Source organism: Drosophila santomea, chromosome X, assembly GCF_016746245.2.
Source record: "Drosophila santomea strain STO CAGO 1482 chromosome X, Prin_Dsan_1.1, whole genome shotgun sequence".
Taxonomy (NCBI): Eukaryota; Metazoa; Arthropoda; class Insecta; order Diptera; family Drosophilidae; genus Drosophila; species Drosophila santomea.
The window spans coordinates 14,034,105-14,057,310 of record NC_053021.2 but is presented as its reverse complement, the minus strand read 5'-3'; the positions used below and the strand labels follow the sequence as shown (position 1 = coordinate 14,057,310).

Genomic DNA, 23,206 nt, shown 5'->3' with positions numbered 1-23,206 from the left:
TGAGGGGGACAAAAAAAAAACAAGAAGCAACGTAAATAAAAACGGAAACGGAAACGAGCCTGGTGAACGCACAAGTCGCCACGCCTCCCGTCCCCCCGCCGTTTTGCACAGCAATGTGTTCATTAAGCAACCGGGTAGCAAACAAAATCAATGAATGGTGTAAAAATTAATATCCTGTGGGGCTCAAATGGAAAAAAAAAACCAAAAAATGCGAAAAAACGAGAAATGCAAGAGAACTGGGGAGCATTGTCATCGTCATCCAGCAGCCGGCAGCAGTTTTAATTTACACAAAGCGTAGTCAGGCGTGTAATGCTCGGTGGCGGTGTGATGAAGGCTCCCTCTGCTTTTTTTATGTGGCGCCCAACGTTGGTGGGACATTTAAAAAATGCCTTGAGGCGGCAACTACGTGGAAGATGAACCAACAACTGGCGACGATGACGGCGTCAAATGATTTATGAAATTACTTTTACCGCTGCACATTTCTGTCTTCAACTTGGGGCCGAGTTTTGGTTTATTTGTAAAAGATACAAATCGAAGCAAATCTATCACACACACTTTGAATTGAAAGCTAGCCAGTTACTTACCTTCCCAAACCCATCAGTTTCTGTAGTGAATTAAAAAACATGGATCATATCATGGACACAATAACTTTATTGGTATAATTTGAGTAAGGTAGCCTCAATCGATTTGCGTGATGGAAGCCTCGTCATTGCTGGAACAACGACTGCTCTCGCCATCCGTGCGATACTTGATGGAGTCGATGATCTCCACATCGATGTCACCACAATTGCCCTGATTGCCGCTCGTGCCCTCCAAACCGGCGCCCGTGTCACTGGAATTGCGTCCCAGCGAATCGTCATCGCAGAGATCGGGTGCCGAAAGTGAGGCACTTACCGATGCCGATTCCGACTTGGCATCGGTGTCCTGGCTCTGCACCTGCGCCTGGTGGGCGGCAAACTGACTGTAGAGGCGTGGCAGATGTTGCAACATATAACTGGCGCCCGATTTCGAGAAGTTCGCAGCTGCTGCAGCGGCAGCAGCAGCTGCCGAAAGATTAGCAGCCGTGCTGGATGGCTGATTCTCCTTGGTCTCGCCGAGATCATAGTACTTGGCATAGTGCTCGAACTTGTTTAAGCTCAACGAGCTGGGGGTCAAGTGACCAGCACCAGCACCACCACTAGCACCACCAGCACCACCAGCTCCGGCGGCAGTTGATCCTGCCGCATTGGCGCACAAATTGATGGCATCGTTTTGGGCCGCCTTGGGTATGGGCACAGTAAAGGCGGAACCGTGACGCTGTTTGCTTAGCAAGTTGCTGGCCAAACCGGAAGCGGAAGTGGCGCCCGAACTGGCACACGAGCCGGTTGAACCCTCATCGGCGATGGCATTGTTGCTGCTCGACAGCGGCGAGACATTCTCCTTCTTGCGATCGTAGATGTGTCCCGAAACGCGCAGATCGATGAAGAAGTGCAGCGGATCAATGCCGTATGGCGCGTACAGCGGTGGATACCACACCGGTGGCGGTGGCGGCAGCACCAGATCCTGTGGCGGCAACGATGCCGCCGGCGGTGCATTATCCTGCAGGCTACTGTCCACTGCACCACCCAATGAGGCAGTCTTACTGCCAGCGCTTGGTGGTGCCGTCGCCGGCGTTGGTGGTGTTATGGCCAAGCCAACTGGCTTGGTTTCCATTTTGGCATAGCCATAGGTTGCTATGGCTTTATTGGTCAGCTCCAGCGGCTTTTCTGGGACCAATTGTTGCTGATGTTGCTGCTGCAGTTGCTGCTGATGTTGCTGCTGTTGCTGCTGCTGCTGCTGTTGCTGCTGATGTTGCTGTTGCTGCTTCTCCTCGGCATCGCGTCGCTCCCGCAACTGCTCGTAGTATGGACGATGCGACCAGGAGCGTTTTCTTGGCCGCCGCACCAAGGCAGCCTGATGTTGCTGCTGCTGCTGCTGTTGCTGCTGCTGCGCCTGCTGCTGCTGTTGCTGCTGCTGCAGCTGCAAGACACGCGCCGTCTCATTATTACGCGCTTGCACCAGGGAACGCAGCATGTCGCTGAAAAAGAAATTATTTGGTCCCACGGGCGCGGAATACAAGTACGGCGGTGTGGCTGCCATTAGACGACTGACGTAGTCCTGATTCCTCAGCTCATGGATGTTGCTCTTGCTGCGTTGCTGCGGATTTTGTGAATGCGTTGCGGTTGGGTCTGCAGCAGATGCTGCCGCTGCTGCTGTTGTGGGCGTACTGGGCGCACTGGGCGTGGCAGTGCTGGTGGTTACACCCACTGAAGCTACTGCTCCTCCCGTGGAGCATGGCATCCCTGCTGCGTTGCTCGACGAGATGTTGCTGCTGCTGCTGTTGCTGCTGTCCTTCATTGCTGTTGTTGCTGTTGCTGCTGTTGTTGCTGCTGCTGCTGCTGTTGTTGCCGTTGCTGCTGTTGTTGCTGTTGCTGCTGTTGCTGCTGTTGCTGCTGTTGCTGCTGTTGCTGTTGCTGCTGCTGGAGAAAAAAGTGAAGAACACACAAAAGACGTTTGGCTAAGTTCTGTGGCTGAAGTCGCTTGAGATTTATATTTGTATAGGGATATAATATATATACATTTGCATTGTCTTGGACTGGCACTCCACCGCCTTTTCCATGCTACCCCCATTACCCATTACCCACGGGACAATTAAATCGGAATTTTCTGTTTGCTCCGAGTGAATCTGTCTTCTGTGTCGTCTCAGTGTGTGTGAGTTCTCTTGGTTTTCAAGGAAGTCTATGTTAAATAATGGCTGCAGGAACTGTTTGTAGAACTTAAAAGCAACCTAAAAGAGCCTGAAAAGCTAAGAAATCAGCAATTGTTAAAGGGTAGATTAGAAATGAATCCCAGCATAATCAGCAAACCAACGACCTCCAGTTGCATAATTGTAGTAGCCCAACTGGCATGTGCAACAAATCCATGCTGCCACATCTGCCGTCAGCTAAGCTACCTTTATTATAACTTTATTAAGCCAACAGCTGTGTGTGAAATTTGCATAGAAAAACAGGCAATGAAGTTTTCCCCACTCTGCATTATACCCTAAAAAATTCCTATGATCCAACACCCCCGCGAATCCAACAAAAGCTGTTAATAAGCTTACACACATTGCGCCAAATTCCAGTAAATTAAATGTTTCAACAGCAGTGACACCCACGACCACACCCACCCGATTGCCGCCTCCATTTCCGCGAACGTTGGAGGACAAACTCAATTGTTGTGTTGCCAAACTGTTGAGGCACTTGACGCCGTGTCCTGGCTGCTTGTATCCTGTGCCGCCTGTCAATTCTAACCGGGCACCGTGCAGAGGCACTCATTGGAGAGCACCACAGCCCCCTTTCATTGCCACAACTCCACTGCCTTGTTGCTCTTTCATTTTCGCATTTAAAAACTTTTTAACAAGCCACAGACACGACGCCTGCCACCGCATACCCTGTAATAAAGCGAGGGTAACATTAACTATTACACCAATTGAACTATTTTCTTGAAACTTGAATGTGTGCTTCATGCTTTTAACCCTTTTCTAGATTTTTTAGAAACCCAATTGAAATGAAAACCCATTATTGAAATGAATATATAGCATTTTTAGGTATCCTCATCTTCTATACTATTTTTTTTAAGCTTTCATTGGCTTTCCTTGTGTTTTTTTGCTGGAATTCCGTGTTGGATTTGTGGAATTTTGTACTTTTATTGTTTTTTCATTTCGCTGTAAAAATATATAAAGTTTTCAGCCGTCGCAAAAGGAATATATGATATGATTTCGTTGGAGGAGTTTTTCAAAAGGGAACGCTGTTGATTTGCATTTTTTGGCAGCCGTTGTTCGGCAGTGGGAAAAAATGTTGGTTGGGGCGACATTTTTGCGACAAAGTTAAAATTAGATTATGCTAATTAAGGCGCGGTGGATGTGGGCGGTAGGTGGGTGGGCGTGGGCGTGGCTATCCTGCCATCTGCTGCTCGGTGGAAATGCGGAAATTGCGTTGATTTTCCTGCGGCACTGATTGATGCTGGGCAGAGCTTTAATTGCCAGTTTCTCTTCGGTGGCTGTGGAGCAACTGGCAGCATTTTAATATTCAATCAGCAGCTGTCGGCCAACTTTCTTTTATGGCCCATGCCCAAGTTTGTGCATAAGTTTTTGCATTTTTGCAGCTGTGCATAAGTCCGGGAAGTGAAAATATGGAGCTGAGATTAATGCGCAAAGTGCATCCGACTTTTGTTTGTCTTTCGTCTGCGGATAAGCTGAGTACTAACTTTAGCGTAGTTCTTGATTTTTCGCTTCCCAAACAGCGTGGCAATTAAAACCGGAGTGGAAAGTAATCCCTCACTGGGTTTCCCCTTGGCTGGTGATCCCACCGAACCCAAGGCTGCCCAGCTGATTGATGTCGCATCAGCGAAGCTAAAATTCAAGCCACCACCGGTGGAAAATAGAAGAGAAGAACTGGGATTGCGGGCAACCCCTATACGCATACACTTAACTGGCACTTGGGCTGGGCAACCTTATAACATAATTACAGCATATCAAACAGCGATAAGTTGCCCACGCCACGCCACGCCACTCCACTTCTCGAAATCACCACTCACTCTGGAGTTCATCTTCCCACCCATGGAGTTGGGATGATGGAGTTAGCAACCCTCCTCACCAGGCTCACCTGGTTTCGGTTGTGCAACCCCGAATGAAGTCTAGCTTCGCATTTCGTGGCATTCAGGCGCGGTTGTAATCCTTGCGAAGCCCGATGTATCATGTAATTGGCGCCCAATGTGGGGCTTTATAAGCAGGGCAATGAAATCATCATGGTTAAATGTTTCAAATGGTAAATGTTTACAAATGGAAATGCAATGTACAAAAGTTATTGGCATTACTGATCGCTTATGATTATTCGCATGAAATGATTTATGAGCAAAACTAGATCGCTCAGTGGAGTAATAAATAACATTTTTAACCCTTGCTCGTTAAGTGTCCTGTTCCTGCCCTGTAGTTAAGCCACCACGCTCATGTGCACGCACATATGGGGACAAATGAACTTGTTCGTTTTTGTTGGTGACATGGCGTTGTGGTGTTAACGTTACAGCGTTTGACTGCGAATTAAAATAATGTGCCACTTGTGGCTTTCCGTCCATGTGTGTCGGCTACATCAGACATTTACCCCCTGCCCCGCACCGCCCCGCATCCGAAACTCTGTCCGTTGTCCGCTGTCCGTATACATGTCCGTTTGGGTTGCCTGAAAATTTGACAAAATTTCATTTGCAACTTTGCCCGCTGCCAGAGATACGCAAATCGTATTTGAGTTGAACCCTTTCTGACAGGTTCCTCGTGTGGCTGTGGATTGATCTGGAGTTGTGGAAGGGTTGCGATGGGTGTGAGTAAAGTGCAACCCTTGGATGCGTATGAATTGTGGGTAAATAATTCTTTCAACGACACTTTGAAGTATAGCTTGGATTGTTTGGGGTAATAGATTGACGTAAGTGCACAAGGTATTTTCGCTTTTGTTCTAATCATTTGTTACAAGAGAGCAGAGCAAAGTTTTTGTATTTGTAATCGAACTTTAGATAAAAGGCCTATTAAAACTGGTTTATATTTTGATTACCTGTTAGTTTATATTTTCATTAAAAGTATTTTTTTTTTGGCTAAAGATTTGCTTTCATAAATCACAAAATATTTGCAAATCATGCAAAAGATCAGGTTTAATTATAAAAAACTTCAGCATTGTATTTAGCCAAAAAAATGTTTTTAAAATGAAAAATAAAACTTCAAAATTGTATTTAAGCAAAAAAATGTTTTCAAATTGAAAAATAAATCTTCAAAATTGTATTTAAGCAAAAAAATGTTTTCAAATTGCAAAATAAAACTTCAACATTGTATTTAAACAAAAAAATGTTTTTAAATTGAAAAATAAAACTTCAAAATTGTATTTAATCCCAAAAATGTTTTCAAATTGCAAAATAACCGTTGATTGCAGTTTCACATGAATATTTTTTTAACACGCATTGTTTTAACACAATTTAATTCCAATATCAGATAGCAGATCAAATTTCTCACCTTTGTTAACAAAATTGATAATTAAATTTTTGTATAACTCGTTTCACTTAAAAAAATATTTAAAATAATGAAAGCACAGCTTGGGTAACGCGTTGCCAGCGGTCGTAACTGCCGTCGATGGCAGTTAAAAATCAAATGAAATGACTGCCAGCAGCGGCGGCAGCAGGAAAGCAGCGCAGCATCCAACGAGTCCTGATTCCGAGACAGGAGCAGAAAAACAGAGACCGAGAACCAGTACCAGTACCAGTAGCTGTGGCAGTAGCAGTGGCAGTAGCAGAACGAGGCGAGTTCGGTGCGATTTTAAAATTATGAATTGTTGTAAATGAAACGAGGCGTAAGCAGAGCGGCAGTGGCAGCGGCAGAGCCACTAGGTGGGTGGTTGTGCGCCACAGTCGCTGTGGCATTGGTGGTGCGCATCAGCAGCAGCAGCAGCAACATCTGTAGCAGTGGCAGTGGCAACATCACCAGCGACAACAGTGCCAAAGTGTTAATGCAAACCACCCTCGAAGAAAGGTAAAAACTTTTCAAATGGAGCACCAAAACTAGAGCGAGACGTAAGCTCATTGGTCTATGCTTTGATCGCTTGCGGTTGGTGTGTACGCTCAAGATCGACTGGAAATGTGGCGCCCAACGTGGGGCATGTGTGCTTGGGGAAACTAACTAATATTAATGTAAATCAATTTACAAGGATTTAAGATGCGAGTAACTTAAATTATGAGATGTGTATTACTGTAGTGGTTGTGAGGATTTTTTCCATGTCGGGCATCGTTGCCCGGTTTCAATTACCATTCTCTGGCGGATGTTGCCATTGAAACAATGGATGCAGTCCTTGGCTATGGGCAACGTGTTGCTAAAACGACAGCTCAACTGGGGGAGTGGGTGGGTGGTAATGGGTGGCGATGGGTGGTGATGGGCTGGCTGGAGCTGGATAAGCTTATAATTTCTATTACAATGAAGGCATGCGGTTGGATATGTAGAGCGTTGCGTTGCGTTGCGTTGCGTTGCTTTCTTTGCTTAATTTTTTGCTGGCAGCGACTGTTTGCGACTTCATTAGCGACACCTCCCCACAAGCTGTTGCCAAGCAATTGCATCGTGTGTCTGTGTAGGAAGAGCACTGAAAAAAATACCGTGCAAGTTCTATAATTCTATGTAGTTACCGGTTTTGGAGGACATTTGGCTTTGGAGGATATGTTGCTAAAGAGTTTTTCCCGTGCATTTTCGCAACTTGCCATCGGCAATGAAATCTGAATCCGAATCCGAATCCGGAGCAATAGCTTTGGAAAACTCGTGTTGCTTTTTTTTGCTTGTTTGAAATAAATACCGCATGTTTTGGCTCGTCCTTTTTTTGCAGTAGTTGTTAGCTGTTGGCACACGTTGCTTGCGTGTTTGCCGCCCACTCGCAGTATTTAAAAAAAAAAAAAAAAAAATCACTGAGCTTCCATGGCTGCACATCAAACGTCAGCACGGAAGGAAGCTGTTGCTGTCCAGGACCAGCACCCAGCAAAAAGGCACGGCAAACCCACAGCCATTTCCCTCACCCAACGGAGGCTGTGAATGTTTACACTTTGGATTTGGTTCTGGTCGTCGCATTTCCCTTCCAACTTTTTACTTTTTTTTTTTTTTTTTTTTTTTGGTTTAATTTTTGGTTGGACCGAAAGTCCAACTCTGCTCGAGATTTTAAATACATCTCGGTGGTCGGTTGTTATGGCAATCCGTGCGGGAAAAAGGGACCTGGTTTTACGGCGTGTAACAGCGGCTGTTGCAGTGGGGAATCCCCTCGCAAAACTTGCAACTTTGGGCGGCCAGAAGAAAGCATTCAGCATTTTAGAACATAGAAACACTGATCTTGGTTAGCAAATGAATTTGGGAACTGAACTATTGTAACAGATGTATATTTGTATTAGTAGAAAAATCATAATATGTTCTCATGTCGATGAATATATAAATTCTAGAATTATATTTTGACATAGTAGTGATCCATCGAAGTTTGAAAGTAGTTTAAAAGTAAATTTATAGTTATAGTTACGTGCTTTTTAACAATTTAAAGACGAGCAAGATACTCGTACACCGCTTGCAACGTCTCACACACATGCCACAATGCCACACAATTTGTGCTACTTTTGTGATGCGCATCCATTTCCGCTTGGGCGGCGGCACCACTTCCTCCGCACCACCCACTCACCCACCACCCAGCCGCCAAACCACTCGCTTGCCATATTATCCTTGCTTTTATTATGATTTTTTTTTAACATTTCACTCGAGCGTTGATTGAAATGTTGCACCCATACACATGCACATACACATACAGACGGTGAGACAGACAGAAGGTTTGAGGTGGTTTGGTGGTTGGGTGGTTGGGGTGGTGAATGCAAACAAAGCGGTGCGAAAGGGAAGGCCATACGTTGAGTGGTGGTGGGTGGTTGACTGGGCTGGCTGGGCTTATTTGTTTGTTTGCATGTAAATTGCAATGTACCACCGTTCTTAGACCCCCCCTCACCCCCTCACCCCCTCCCCTTTAGCCCGTTTCAATTTCAATTTTTTTTTTTAGATTTTAAACTTTGTTTCTTGTCGTTTTGCTAAATGTTTGCCGCTCCCTTCGCCGATTGTCATTTGCTTTTAGCGCCGCATTGCCACCCTCCATTCTCCACTCTACTTTCACCACTCTGCATTATGAGTGGTGTTCCTGCGGTTGGTGGAACGTCCATCATCCATCCATTTCATCCATCCATCAAGGACAATCAAGGCAAACGCGCGAGAGCTTTTTGTTGTTGGTTTGATTTTGGGCTCAGGCCCAGAAAAGATTTCTTTTTTCTTTCCCTTTTATTTTTTTTTGGGCCAAAAACCGGAATAAAAATATGCGGCTAATGAATTAGTGGGCGGGATATTTGAAACTTTTCATTCGCTGGACTTTTGCATTAATTAAATTAAAAATGTATTTTCTGTTTGGGCGTTGGTGCTTTTATTGTAAAATGTTTTAGAATTTAGGCATGTGGCTGTCATTCTTAAATATCATCCTGTAAAGTAAATAATTTATTTAATATTTTTTAGATTTTAAAATACTTTTGTTGAGTTTATCTGCATTTTCTCTGGCCTGCGTGAAAACCCAGCCAGCAATCCTGACAATGCGAACAATCTTGAGCAGCTTAAGTGCCGCTGGCGTCGGATTTGGCAAATATCCGTCAGATACACACAGTGTATCACAAAAGATATCCATGGAGTAGGAATCCCAGGAGCAGGATCCAACCAACCATTTCCACATCCACACCCATTTCCACTTCCACATCCATTTCCATGTCCCTGCACTCACGCAGACTGTAATCGCTTTACGTGCGCTTTGTTGACAATTGTCAAGTGGCATTCAGCAATGGGGTGGGAAAAAAAGGGGGAGTGGGAAAAATCGGTGGGAAAACTCAGTGAAAGGGGAAGGGGACCGTTAGAGGGACATCATTGGCGCCACATGTTGCCGGCGACAGATGCGTTGGATTGCAAATTGTCCCAGGTAAAGTGATTTCGCTTTTCACTTTATTGAGACAGTTTGGATTGCCAGTCAATTGGCGGCTTGAGATTTGCATTGTATGAATTGAATACACCCCTCCCCAAACTGACAAGGCAAACAAACAATTGGGCAAACAACATATTTTGAATGACAATTGCCACGCATGCAAATTAAGCAAATGAATGAACATTTTGTAAAAGCAATTTCGCAGCTAAATCGCTGGATAAACTTGGCGTTCGTCTTCTCAAAATATTAGTCTTGTTTTGATTCATTTGCTGCCCACCAACTTAACACCCCCATTCCATTTTCCCCAGCCACGCCCACGAAATAGAAGGAGACCAATGGCAGTCGAGCGCTTAGGAAAACTTTCGGCGTTATTGCCGTTGTTCGTTTCCTTTCGTTAGTTTCACTCCACCCACCGAGTTATGAAAAAAATAAACTAAAAAAAGTGGGTCCAATAGCGTGCAAGGTGCCTTAAAAAGGAGGAGCTATAATTTAAATATAAAAAATGATAACTTTTACGAGGTCTGAACAAAGAAATGCCCAGGGTTTTTCTAACACAATCTACAAACTTTGATATTTGTAATTTAGGCACAAGAATTTATAACAAAAGGCGGTCTTTGCTAATAAGAATGATGCAGAATTGAAATTGCATATATTGAAACAACATATGTGCTGTTTTTAGAGAACTAACATTTCTTAGTGACTTGCAAAGTACTTATAACTGCAAGCCATAAATATGCCATTTCAATATATTTGAAAATTTCCCGCCCTTTTCAGTGTGACCATTTGATGACCAGCACGTTATCGAAACAAATAGCTCGGCAACGATAACAGTGCCTATCGATGACGATAGGGAAGAAGTGACGGGTATCGTTACCGATACCGATATAGCGGTAGTTTATCAACAATTTTAGTCATAAAATAAACTTAACTTCATCTCAACTTTATTGCACTCTTAAGCTAACATTTAGAAGTAAATCGTAAATGCGGCTCCTTAAGCCGGCTTGGGTGCATCACGATGGTAAGTGCGCTAAATGCGGCAAAACCGTAAAAGCCGGCTTTTCCAATTGGTGAGTCCAGATTAAATCCAACCCCATGTTTTGACCGGCAGACAAACAGATATTCTCGGTGGATATCCATCAGGATTGCACGAAATTCGCCACTGGCGGCCAGGGCAGCGATTGCGGACGAGTGGTCATCTGGAATCTGCTGCCGGTGCTCTCCGACAAGGCGGAATGCGATGCGGACGTACCGAAGATGTTGTGCCAAATGGACCAGCATTTGGCCTGTGTCAACTGCGTGCGCTGGTCGCAAAATGGTCAGAATCTGGCCTCGGGATCCGACGATAAGCTCATCATGATCTGGCGCAAGTCTGCCGGTTCGAGTGGTGTTTTCGGCACCGGCGGCATGCAAAAGAATCACGAATCGTGGAAATGCTTCTACACACTGCGCGGTCATGATGGCGATGTTCTCGATTTGGCCTGGTCACCCAACGATGTCTATTTGGCCAGCTGCAGCATTGACAACACGGTGATCATCTGGGATGCCCAGGCATTTCCACATTCGGTGGCCACGCTGAAAGGACACACTGGTCTGGTGAAGGGCGTCTCCTGGGATCCGTTGGGTCGCTTTTTGGCCTCACAATCGGATGATCGGAGCATCAAGATCTGGAACACCACGGACTGGAATCTATCGCACACGATAACCGAACCGTTCGAGGAGTGCGGCGGTACAACGCATATCTTGAGACTGTCCTGGTCACCGGATGGCCAGTATCTGGTGTCCGCACATGCGATGAATGGCGGCGGACCCACCGCCCAGATTATTGAGCGTGAGGGCTGGAAGTGCGATAAGGATTTCGTGGGTCATCGCAAGGCGGTTACGTGCGTTAGGTTTCACAATTCGATACTGAGGCGCCAGGATAACGATGGCAGTCCCAGCAAACCCTTGCAATACTGCTGCCTGGCTGTGGGCTCGCGCGATCGTTCGCTATCCGTTTGGATGACCGCCCTGCAGCGACCCATGATTGTCATCCATGAGCTGTTCAACGATAGCATACTCGATTTGTCCTGGGGCCCCAAGGAATGCCTGCTGATGGCCTGCAGTGGCGATGGCAGCGTAGCCTGCCTAAAGTTCACCGAAGAGGAACTTGGCAAGGCCATTTCCGAGGATGAAAAGAATGCCATTATACGCAAGATGTATGGCCAGAACTATGTCAATGTTCTGGGCAAGCATGCACCGCTCTTGGAGCATCCGCAGAGATTGCTGCTGCCTCAGGGCGACAAGCCCACTAAATTCCCACTCAATAACAACAGCGAGGCCAACCAGCGACCCATAAGCAAGCAAACGGAAACGAGAACAAAGGATGGCAAACGCAGAATCACTCCCATGTTTATACCTCTCCACGAAGATGGACCCACATCGCTGAGCATGAACATAGTGTCGAGCAGTGGATCGGCCACAGCAGCTTTAACTTCTTGCTCGGCAGCAGCCGGAGCGGTCTCGTCTGCTGCTCCAACGGAGAGCGCTGCCACGCCGCTGATGCCATTGGAGCCATTGGTTAGTAAATCGGATCTGGGTCGCTTGGATTCCAGATTGAAAACCCAACCCGCCAGCCAGCGCCGTCAATCACTGCCCTTTGATCCCGGCCAGACCAATGAGTTGCCACGCTCTCCACGGCTTGAGGAGCACCAAAGTAGCACCAGTGGTCCCAGCAATCTCAATGTCACGGCCACCGGAAAGAGTGAGTTCGTGAAGGCCGCTCTGGACTATCGTCTGCATGTCTCGAATGGCCATCTAAAGACACAACACGGTATGCTGGCCAAGGTGACTGCATCGGATTCGAAGGAAATGCTTTGGGAATTCTACGTTGGATCTCCGCTGGTCAATCTGAATCTGTGTGGAAAGTACGCCATGCTGTGCTCTCTGGATGGGAGCATGCGACTAATTTCCATGGAGACGGGCTGTCCAGTCTTTCCCGCCATCTCGCTGACCAGTTCCGCAGTGCATTGCGCCTTTGTGAGTCCGGATAACTAGCATTTTTATAAAGCAGCCTATATATCACGACTTGATTGTTGACTTGAGAAAGCCACACAATCCAGTCGCGATAATTGGAATCTTAAGCTACTTTTACTAACTGCCATTCATTCCAGAGTCCGGACAACAGTTTGGTGGGCGTGCTGACCGAGTGCGGATTGCTGCGGATATGGGATATCGCCAAGAAGGTCATCAGCCTGGCGGCCGGCTGCCTGGAGCTGCTAAACAAGCATGGCACGGCCGTGCAGTTCTCGGTTACGAATCAGGGAATGCCCTTGATTGGTTTCCCCAGTGGCAACTCGTATTCGTACTCGACGAGCCTGCAATCGTGGCTGGTGCTGGCCACCAAGGATGCGATCATGTACCATGGAATTAGGGGCACACTGCCCAGGGACATGGACCAAATGCAGCAGAAGTTTCCGCTCCTCAGCATGCAGGCCAGCAGTCAGAATTACTTTAGTTTCACTGGTAGCATGGAGTTGTAAGTGCTAACCATTCATCCCCATGTAAACCAAAGATTCTAAACGAAATATCTGTATATATTTTAGGAGGCATTCGGAGAGCTGGCAGCAGAGCGCAAAAATCAGGTTCATCGAAAACCAGATCAAGTTGTGCGAGGCGCTCCAGTCGCTGGATGAACTGCAGCACTGGCACAAGATGCTCACGTTCCAGCTGGCCACTCACGGCTCCGAGAAGCGAATGCGTGTGTTCCTGGACGATCTGCTCAGCATGCCGGAGCCGGGACTATCACAGGTGAGAGTGGTCTATCTATATGTGATCGCGTTGTTTATACTATCAGTACTTTTCTCTCTCTTTCTAGTTCGTGCCAAAGTTGGAGTTAATGCAGTGCGTTCTGGATACGCTGAAGCCGCATTCCGAATGGAATCGCCTGCACTCGGAGTACGCGGAGCTGCTAAGGGAGTGCAAGTCGGAGAGGCAAAAGGATATCTTTGCCACACCCGCTCCGCCACAGCCGAAAGCGGCCTCTTCAGCGGGTTCATCTCCCAGGTCAGGCGCCATCGGAGATGAGGCAACCGGTGAGGAGGTGGCAGAAAAAGATGGTGCAACAGCAGTGGCTGCTGCTGGTGGATCAGGATCACCAGCGGCTGCGACAACGGGCACAAGCACTACGACAACCACCAGAACCAGCAGCTCACTTTCTTCATCAGGTTCATCATCCTCAACCTCCGGTTCCGGTTCGTCCTCATCGTCGTCATCCTCGTCATCGCTGTCTGTGCCACAGCCTGCACCTAGTCTCTCGCCAGAGATACAAACTCTAGACTCGCCCACCGTCTGCATAGATGATGATCTTCTGTCGGCCTCATCTTCACTACCTCCGTTGGATACCTCTCCCGTGGAAGTTTCGCCAGCGTCCACTTCCGGTGGGGCTGCTTCCACATCTCCTGCCGCCTCCGTAGCGGGATCTGCTCCAGTTTCCAGTGCCAAAGCCGCTGAAACAGAGCAGACATGAGACGAAAGACTCCTATCCCTAATAAACCTCCTTAATTGTGTGTATTTCCCTAAGCTATAAGCGTTAATTGTAAAACCTTTTATACCGAATTACATTAGGACCTTTGTACTCTTCCTGTCCGAAAGAAACGTCAGTTATGCAAATCATTAAAGTTGAGTAAAAATTGAAACCAATATTCCTTCTAAAAACCTAGAAACCGAAAGAAAACATTGCCTTAGATTTGTACTCTATATTGTGTACTAGTATCGATCGTTACACTAGCGTAACAGTAATATATAATATATATAATAGCCAGCGACAACCGATTGTTGCCTGCCAACAAAGCCATACATCTGTAAATATGTAAACTATATCCGATTGCTCGGTCGCAGACTTAGACTAAACAGTAGAATTATGATTTGCGCATGCATGCTAATTGGGGATTGCCATCCCGCCGGCCGCTCAAAGAAGTATATAAGGTGGCCACATAAATGAACCTCGCTCATCATCATCATCATCATGATCACTAATAACCATCATCCGACGACAGCCGCTGGTGGTGCGACTGCCGGTGCCTCTAGCTATTGGACATTATAGTGCGGTCCTGGCGTGGGCACGCTCTTTAGCGGCGAATCGAATTCCATGGGCGGCGCCTCAATAACCGGCGTCTCAGCCGCCCCGGTTCCGATCCTCTCCTGCAGCGTTTCGTACAACTTGTGGATGTGCTCGTTGTGGGCCGTCGTCGGCTGCATGGCCTTCATCAATGTGGCCAAACGACCGGCGGGCAGCTTATTGTGCACATACCACAGCAGTTTCAGCATGTGACGGGAGGTCACATTCTCGCGCGTCAGTCCGGCAAAGATGAACTCGTCGAAGAGCGTGGTGCAGAAGTCCTCCGTGGCAAACTCCTCGCTCATGGGTATGAGTAGGGCAATCTGTACAGGCAAGCAATGGAGTTAGAAATGTAAATAGTAAGTCTGATATAACTGCTTACCAGAGAATGCAGGAAGGGATCCTCGTACGCGCGGTCGTCCTTACAAGCGGACAGAATGGCCAGAACGCGCAGCACACCAACGCGATCCTTCAGGCGTGCCGTGTGCAGCGTATAGTACATGGCCAATATGCTGGCCACGGAACTCTCTTGAATGTACGCCTCCACGGCATCCGGTGCTGGTCCCGAGTGCTCAATGGTGGTCAGCGCAGACTCACGCTCGTCCGGCGGTAGTTTGGCGTGCAAGCTGCGGCACTGGTCGTCTACCATTAACGACATGAGGGCGGGCAAAAACTTGGTGACCACCTGGCAGTCCAGTTTGGGCTCCTTAAAGTCCTGCGAATCGATCATCACCCAGGCACTTAAACCCAAGGCCAGCATCCTCAGCAGCAGGATGAGTATCTGATTGTCACGGGGCATGCCCTCGTTGTTGATCAAGTGATGCAATATCTTGATGGCCGACGTGGCCAGGAAGTTGATGGCATACGGATCGCACAAAGTCATGGACAGATCACCCAGGACCTGCTCCTGGCCGCGCTTGATGTTGTCAAGAAATCCCTGGAGCTCCCGCGAACGTTTAATGTCCACATTCTTCTCCCTTATACAGGCGTCCAAGCACCAGGTGAACTTGTGACAGGGATCTATCGAGATGATCTCCTGCACCTCGAGATCGTGTAAGGCCATCAGTAGCTCTGCACGCAGTGTGCAATAGTGGACATTGCGGGTGCGCAGGAATAGAGTGCGCAGGAACTGCAGCACCATATCGTACAGCTTGACACTTGTGCCAATCATGTTGGCCAACTTTTGGACCACTTCACCCTGCCTTCGCACCTTGGGCGTTGGCTGGAAGAACAGATTATTCAGGTTGGTGTGATCGAACAGGATGTGCTCCTTCTCGCGAATATATTGTGAGAGCAGAGGTGACACCTCGTCACCAAATAGCGATTGATTATCACGCCATATCTGCCGCTTAACTTCCGTATCCGTGTCCGCATACAGTTCACGATCCCTCACGAGGATTTTTAGGTACTTGTCATCGATGTGCTGGGTATTCCTTAGTATGGCCATGACCACGGGACGCAGTGACTTGACCCGAACGACGGGGAAGCTCTTAACGAGCAGCTCCTTCAGCTTCTTGTCCCGCTCCCGGGGCTCCTTTTGGCCCATCTCGTTGATGTGAGCTATCAGCTTGTCACGCAGCTCCTCCATCAGCGAGGTATGGAAGTCCAGGCGGCGCACACCGTGCAAATCGAGTAAAGGCAACATGGGGCGCAATGAAGGCAACAGTACACCATTCTCAAGCTAAAAATGCAGGTGGTATTTGGATAAATAAACGCACCGGAACTTTTGGCGCCCATTTTGCGGTGCAACGTAAACAAACCTGGAAACTCTCGATGGCCTTCAAGGGATCAGTGCAGGAGGTCAGGGCCTCGCGCAAGTAGGCCTGACCCGGTATATTCACGTCCTCCAGTCCAGTTCCATTGTTATTTTTCGCCGGTGTGCTCATTATCATACAATTCGTCGGCAAATTGAGCAAGACAAGACAAGAAACTACACAATTGTGTTGTTTTTCATTTCTGGTGAGGAGAGAGAAAATTAAGTGCAGGCTTGCATGTGTGCGGCGTTATCGATGGTTGTAATCGATTGGGCACGGAGCAGCATTTTTTTATTTTGTTGTTAATTTACGGGCCATACCAAAAAGATAAATATTATTTAAAAACTGTGATGACTGTAAAAAGTTTGCTTTGAGAAATTACTCCTGTAATATTAACACGAATCAGAACGTTACTCTTAATTGAGGATTATATCTTCTGAGAAAGGGACTTTCGCATTTCAGTGACTCGTGATTTGTGCGAAACTCGTGACTGGCAAAGGGAACGCCAATTCGGCGATGTGTCATCACTAGCGCGAAATAAGCAACAGCAAAAACAGGCAAAAGCAAAGCAAGAGCATCAAGTGCAGTCAAATTCGCACAATTGGAGCTGAGCGCCAAGGACAAGGAGTCTGGTTTCTTGAGGAGATTGGCGCCCCATAGCGATTACAAAGGATATCCTGCCGCACACACTCGCTATCCTTTGCATCGAGTGTGCGACAGTGTGTGCGTGCGTGTTCCTACACCTACATAAGTGGGTGTTTGGCTCCGTTCGCGTGTGTGCGTGCGTGTGCATGCGTGTGTGTGCGTGTGTGTTTGTGCGTGCATCTTGACGAGAACGAAAGCCTCTCTTTTCCTGGGTAAACAAAAACAAAACACTTGAATGTGAGCTGCAGTATTGGAATCGGGATAAGGATCATCAGGATTTAGGCGAGCACACTCAGCACAAAGCACTCAGCACTGGAAACGCACAGAAGCAGAAGCAACATGTCCTCGTCGACGTCAGAGCGCAAGCGCTACCACAAGGACAACGCGCCCACGGATGACATCCTTACGCTGATCAACCTGGTGCGCCAGAATCCGGCTCTCTACAACTACAAACTGCAGCCGAACCAGCGACGCCGCTCAGATGTCCTCAACGGATGGCAGGAGGTCGCCCAGCAGATAGGAAGTGAGTGTCTGATCCTTGTCCCTCCGCCTATAAAGCTTCTTCCAGAATTGCAATCATGCAACACTAGCTAAACTGTAGCCGGAGGTGGTTTTAGATTCCATTTGCATTGAGTTCTGGGGGAGATTACACGCCTACTACTATTAACACCACTCACAATTTGATCATTATGTTCACCACCTGTTACTGCTCGTCTTTCAAATCTACTATTTATAAACACTATCGTGTATGTGATGCCTTTAGCGGTTTTAGTTTGTATCAATTATTTGTAAACAAATTCGATTCTTTTGAAACCCCTTCTAAAATTTCTCTTTGCAGACAAGTACACGGTGCAGGAGGTGCGTCGCAAGTGGAAGAATCTGCGGGACACGTTCCACCAGTACCGTCTCCGCACGCCCAAGTACATCGAGGGCCGGCTGTCCAAGTGGCGCTACGCCAAGGAGCTGGATTTCCTGTCGACGGTGTACCAGCCCAAGCTCAAATCGCACCGCAACACGCAGAGCAGCTATGAGACGAGTGGGGGAGGCGGCGGCGGTGGAGGCGTTGGTGGCGCTAATAGCACCAGTTTGCCCATTGGAGCGATGCTGCATTTGAAACAGCACGTGGACGATGACGACGACGAGGTGGTGGACGATGATGGACAGTCGGATCACGATACCGCCACACTTTCCTCGCATCACGGCGCCTCGCAGATCACGCTGGTCAGCGATGAGGCGGAGACCTTCATCCTGACCGCCTACGAGGAGGGCGTTTCGGATGACACTGTATCGCAGCACCACCATCACCATCATCATGGCCATCACCAGCAGCAGCATCACCACCAGCCGCATCACCATCACCACCATCATCATCAGTCCCAGCACGACGGCAGCATCTCCAGCATTGAGCTCTCCCAGATTGCCCACGACGACGATGTGGTCGATGATGTCGACGACGACGATGATGTCGTCGACCACGACGGTCAGATGGACATTGTGAAGCACGAACTGGACGAGGATGGCGCCACCGGCGCCGAGGTTGACTACGAGGAGGTGTGCCTGTACGAGGAGGCCAGCGGTGCACATGTGGATTGCGAAATGGGTGTGGGCGACGCCGTGGACGGCGGTAGCGATGTAACCCACGGCAAGGGTTTCCACTACATCGATGCACACGAGTTTTGCATATCGGACATTGAGTCGCAGACAGTTCGCTCCAGCCAGCATCAGTTCACGACCAGCGGTGGCTCGGGCAATGCCTCGAATAGTGTCCTGGCCGGTGGAACTGTGGTGGCCGATGGCAAGCTAAAGAATCTCACGCTGGTCACCACCACATCTACAGCGGCTGGGGGCGGTGGATCAACAAATCGTCATGATTCTTCGGTGTCAACGCAGCAGATTTCCCTGGTGGATGTAACCGAGGCGACCAGTACCAGTGTGACGATTTCCAGCACGCCGGCCATTTCTCTAAATGCGGCCACCGTGACCACAACGCCAGCAGCAGCGCTGTGCAACACCACATCCTTCACATCCACGCCGACGGCCACGATCCTTCAGTTGCCCTCCCTGAGCTGCGGATCTGGCCAGCCATTGGCCGTTAGTGCGGCGGCCAGCAGCTCTAACAATCTCATCAAAGAGGACGAGCTGCACCAGCAGCAGCAGGTGGCCCAGGCACTGGCCAAGCGTGATGAGCTTGATCTGTTCTTTGACTTTCTCAAAAAGAAGATGCAGTGCTTCAGCAAGACACAGATCACGCAAATTCAGATGGAGTTCCTCAACTGTGTCAGTCGGCAGGAGGCGGCCGAGCAGGATGGCAAGGATTAGGTGTCCACACGTTTTTAGTTCTGTTTCCCAGAAACCAACCACCACGATCCCTAGTTGCTTAGTTTTTTCCATGTATAGGATTAGGATTCGTACCGTTAACCAGTTTGCAAGTTCGTGGCTTCCGCGTTCTTCAATTAGCTTTATCCTCCTCCACCCACGAAATCCCGGATCCTTGAATCCCCTTTCACCACTATGCACCAGCCATTCGAGTATGCATATATAGTATATACATATACGAGTACATAACCCAGCGTTACAATCAATTGTAATTGGAAATAAATGTAAAATAAATCGATTCTCGAAAACTATACAATTCTGAATTCTTGAAGTTGAATAGCTTGGTTACAATAGAAAATCTATTCCTATTCCTAGGATTATCCTGGTTTTAACCCCCGTTTTTATAACCCAAACTACAATTTTATACACTTGAAAACAAGAAAAATTGGCATAAATTATAGAATAAGAAGTTTTAAAGTGAATTAGATTATATACATTACAAATTGTTTGCATAATTTTAAACAAAATTAAGATAAGTACTTGCTTTAAAAAACAAAAAAGATAGTATCTACTTTACAAAATCACGAATTATCTGAAAATAAATACATGAAGAAACCTTCTTGATGACTTATAATCATTGATATATTCGTTGGGACTTCACTAGGTCAGAGCTTTTATTTTATTAACAACAACGGACGGCCGATCATCGCTCATCATAAATAACAAGACAATTTGCATATGTGATTTTTTTTGCTTTCCGCGTGGGATTTATTTGGCGCGGCAGTCGTCCGAGGTCCAATGGCGAATGAAACAAACTTAAACGCAACACTTAGGCTAGTTAGGCTGAAGGTTAGCTCGTTAAATATACACATAGTATGCACTCTCGCAGAGATCACGCTACCGGCGCAGTGACCCCCGTTTGATCCACCTCGGTGTGCAGCTGGGCAATGTGCTCCGAGTTAAAGTAGATGACAGTGATTGTGATGTCGTCGCGATACAGACGCACCACGTCCTTGGGCAGCGTCAAATAGTACGAGATCTTGGAGTGCTCAATCCCATAGTCGGTGGCGCCCAATGCATGCCGAATGAGATGCGTGGCCGCGTTCTGATCCACGGGTTTGCGGGTGAGACCAGCCCTGCAGCAATGCAATAAATTCGTTATCAATCAATTCACAAGTTTAAACAAGTTTAAAGGTATACTGACTTCCTCTCGGCCAGCTGATCGGAGATTTGCTGCAGCGTTGTGTCGCCTTCCGGCAGGCGCATCGGTTCAAGGATCTTTTTGGAGTTGATGTGCTCCCCCACCAAGCTGACCACCTCGCTGGGCGATAGGAAATCCCACAGGCCGTCGCTGGCGATGACTAGAAACTTATCGTTGGGCCCCAATTCATGTTGCTGGACATCGGGACGGGCGGTTAGGTACGGTGGCGTGTAGTAATTTGGCGCCATTGCCTGCTCGCCGAACATCGGCAGCACCTTCTGCTGCATTACGTCCAGGGACCACTTGTAGCGAAAGTCCCCAAAGGCACGCAACGGCGCCAGCTGGCTGAGCAGCCTGCCATTTCGGATCACCGTCTCCTGCTCCTCCTTGGGATGCTCGCCCAGAATGCGACGCACCTCAGACATATTTTCGGTATTGTGCTCGATGTTGAGCTTCTTTGGCTGCCACTGCTGCGTCTGGGGATCGAGGACGCCCAACACGGCGCCACAGTCACCAGTGCTGGCCACGTGCATCTGCAGTCCCTCAATGTGAACCAAACAGGCAACGGCACCTGGAAAATAGACACATACACCGTTTAGAAATGAAGCCCATATAAGCCGGAAAGTATGAAACGGATGATAACTTATGCGTATATTGATGAGTATATGGATACATCACCCACCAGAAAGTGCAACGCTCATGGTGCGCACATCGCTGCTGGCCAGAGCCTCCTGGGAAAGCCCGTCGTCCAGCTGGAGGAAGGCGTTGACCAGTTCACTGGACACATCACGCTGCGGTGTCTCCGTCAATTGATTGATGTACTTGAGGAAACTGGCCTCGTAAATGGGCTTGATCTCGCTGACGAAGTCCACGTTGTCGTTGTGGCATTTGAGGAACGACTGGCTATCGGCACCCAGCTTCATCTGCTCCCGGAGCACCTGGCGTGGCAAGGTGGCCGCCGAAACATAGCGCAGCAGTCGCTTGGACACCACTTGGCCACAGGATGCTCCCGCATGGCCGTCGAAGATGCCACAAATGAAGCCGTTGCGGTGCAGCAAACTGGCCTCCGTGCGGGAATCCTCGCAGGGCGAGTTGGATCCCAGCTGATTTGTTTCATAGCTGCGGATGACTCCGTCCACGGGGAAGTTGTAAACGAACTCGTTCTCCCTTAGAACTAGGTTAACCTGTAAAAATGATTCTAATTAACATAGTTTCTTACTCATTTTGCCGCGATTACCACGGCTCCCATGATATAATAGTTATTAATCAGGTAATTTTAACTTGGTTTCTAACAAAAATCCTCTTTTATATTGATTGGTATGGACTCGTGTGAGGTGCAATTGCTCAAATAAATTGAATGAAAATGACTGCTGACTGATTGGTCAGCGATTGCTGCAGTTGAAATATGAATATTGAAAATCGAGTGCGTATTAATCGCCGCAGTTCATGTTGTTTATTGGGAAGTACTTAGGAATTTCCAGAAAGCTCTTGTACCTAGTTATTGGATCTGCAGCCAGTTAGGCAAGCTTAGTAGTAGGATTATTACAAGGGTATAGAGTTCTCCCTATAGGATACATTCTGCCTAATTCACAAATAAAGAAGTACTATTGATTTAAGATCTACATGCTGATACTATATCTAATAAACTCTGAAGAGCTGCTTGCCACTGGATGCTGACGTATCCCAGGGGCACTAGATCAATGGCATTTGCTAAGGATCCAGAATCTTACATCGTATGGACTCAATTGAGGCAGTTGCGGCAGCAGGCGCAGTGCATTCAAACTGAACTCCCGCACATTGGATCGCACGTAGGTGGCGGCGTCGTTCAGCACGAACTTGAACATCTATATGGCGATTTCTGTACGCTCTCGCCCCGCTGTGGCTATAATTAACGGTAATGATATTGGTTCCGTAACCGAATCGGGGGAGGAGTAGGCGTAGGAGAGAGAGAAGGAGGAGAACGTGGTGGATTCCGTATCCCGGAGCCTCCGGCTGTTTTTACGGACTCCGGTTGCCGGCTGCTGACAATGGGCTTTTAATTTCCGCTGCTGCTATTGAGTGGCCGGCGGATTGTTTGTACATTTGTGTGCTGTGCGAAATACGAAGCGGATAATTTCCACGGAAAACAAACGTAAAAAGAAAATACAGTGCGTACTAGAGATGGGTTTTTCACGGCACGACACAACCTGGCACGAAAATGAACACGCACGTGTAATGTTACATTTCAAAACACTGTACAAAATCTTTTAGTTCTATTATTTTAAATTTATTGAATTCTTTTTTCGAATGAGAATAAAATATTTTATATTTTATTATACAAGGATATTATGAACAAACTACATTTATAAGCATTCATCGTATCAGCGAACAGCTGTCAGAGTGACAGTTGGGTGGCGGTGCCAGATTGCCATTAGCCGGTTACCGTTTTCAAGCCAAATCTAGCTGGCTTAAAAAAAAATTTACGAACTGACCAATTGACCTAAGATTTTTACCGAGGCTATTTAAAAGAAAATATATCTAACATAACGTACAATATATAACTTTTTAATAATGGTAATGAAATAATTTCACCTTGGCTACTTCCTATGCTATCGATAGCCTTTGCAGGTGTGGCAACACTGCCATTATCACACACACGCGC

General features: G+C 47.5%; 5 protein-coding genes across 6 annotated transcripts; 2 read left to right on the top strand and 3 right to left on the bottom strand.

Moving 5' to 3' along the window:
* Positions 1-642: 642 nt before the first annotated feature.
* LOC120455998 (general transcriptional corepressor CYC8) lies at positions 643-2,376 on the bottom strand. Its single transcript, XM_039642555.1, has one exon. It carries the CDS (start codon positions 2,374-2,376, stop codon positions 679-681), a length of 1,698 nt encoding a protein of 565 aa, XP_039498489.1. The 3' UTR covers positions 643-678.
* Positions 2,377-10,418: 8,042 nt separating this feature from the next.
* Positions 10,419-14,231, top strand: LOC120455678 (protein HIRA homolog). The gene is made up of 5 exons (XM_039642089.1): positions 10,419-10,572; positions 10,663-12,569; positions 12,704-13,068; positions 13,136-13,340; positions 13,408-14,231. Exons 1-5 carry the CDS (start codon positions 10,536-10,538, stop codon positions 14,056-14,058), a joined length of 3,165 nt encoding a protein of 1,054 aa, XP_039498023.1. The 5' UTR covers positions 10,419-10,535; the 3' UTR covers positions 14,059-14,231.
* A 41-nt stretch (positions 14,232-14,272) lies between these two features.
* Positions 14,273-16,629, bottom strand: LOC120455680 (negative elongation factor B). Its single transcript, XM_039642090.1, has 3 exons — positions 16,410-16,629; positions 15,032-16,330; positions 14,273-14,972 (listed from the first exon to the last, which is right to left on the bottom strand). The coding sequence occupies exons 1-3, from the start codon at positions 16,539-16,541 to the stop codon at positions 14,619-14,621; spliced, it is 1,785 nt and encodes a 594-aa protein (XP_039498024.1). The 5' UTR covers positions 16,542-16,629; the 3' UTR covers positions 14,273-14,618.
* Positions 16,630-16,916: 287 nt separating this feature from the next.
* LOC120455580 (lateral signaling target protein 2 homolog) lies at positions 16,917-19,675 on the top strand. Its single transcript, XM_039641952.2, has 2 exons — positions 16,917-17,571; positions 17,887-19,675. Exons 1-2 carry the CDS (start codon positions 17,388-17,390, stop codon positions 19,365-19,367), a joined length of 1,665 nt encoding a protein of 554 aa, XP_039497886.1. The 5' UTR covers positions 16,917-17,387; the 3' UTR covers positions 19,368-19,675.
* Positions 19,676-20,103: 428 nt separating this feature from the next.
* LOC120455582 (pyruvate dehydrogenase [acetyl-transferring]-phosphatase 1, mitochondrial) lies at positions 20,104-22,918 on the bottom strand. Of its 2 annotated transcripts, XM_039641953.2 has the most exons (5): positions 22,721-22,918; positions 22,296-22,654; positions 21,248-21,749; positions 20,569-21,136; positions 20,104-20,500 (listed from the first exon to the last, which is right to left on the bottom strand). In XM_039641953.2, the coding sequence occupies exons 2-5, from the start codon at positions 22,407-22,409 to the stop codon at positions 20,257-20,259; spliced, it is 1,428 nt and encodes a 475-aa protein (XP_039497887.1). In that variant the 5' UTR covers positions 22,410-22,654; positions 22,721-22,918; the 3' UTR covers positions 20,104-20,256. The 2 variants fall into 2 exon arrangements, with proteins under 2 accessions (XP_039497887.1, XP_039497888.1); XM_039641954.2 differs by lacking the exons at positions 22,296-22,654; positions 22,721-22,918 and adding an exon at positions 21,806-21,829.
* Between the last annotated feature and the right edge of the window lie 288 nt (positions 22,919-23,206).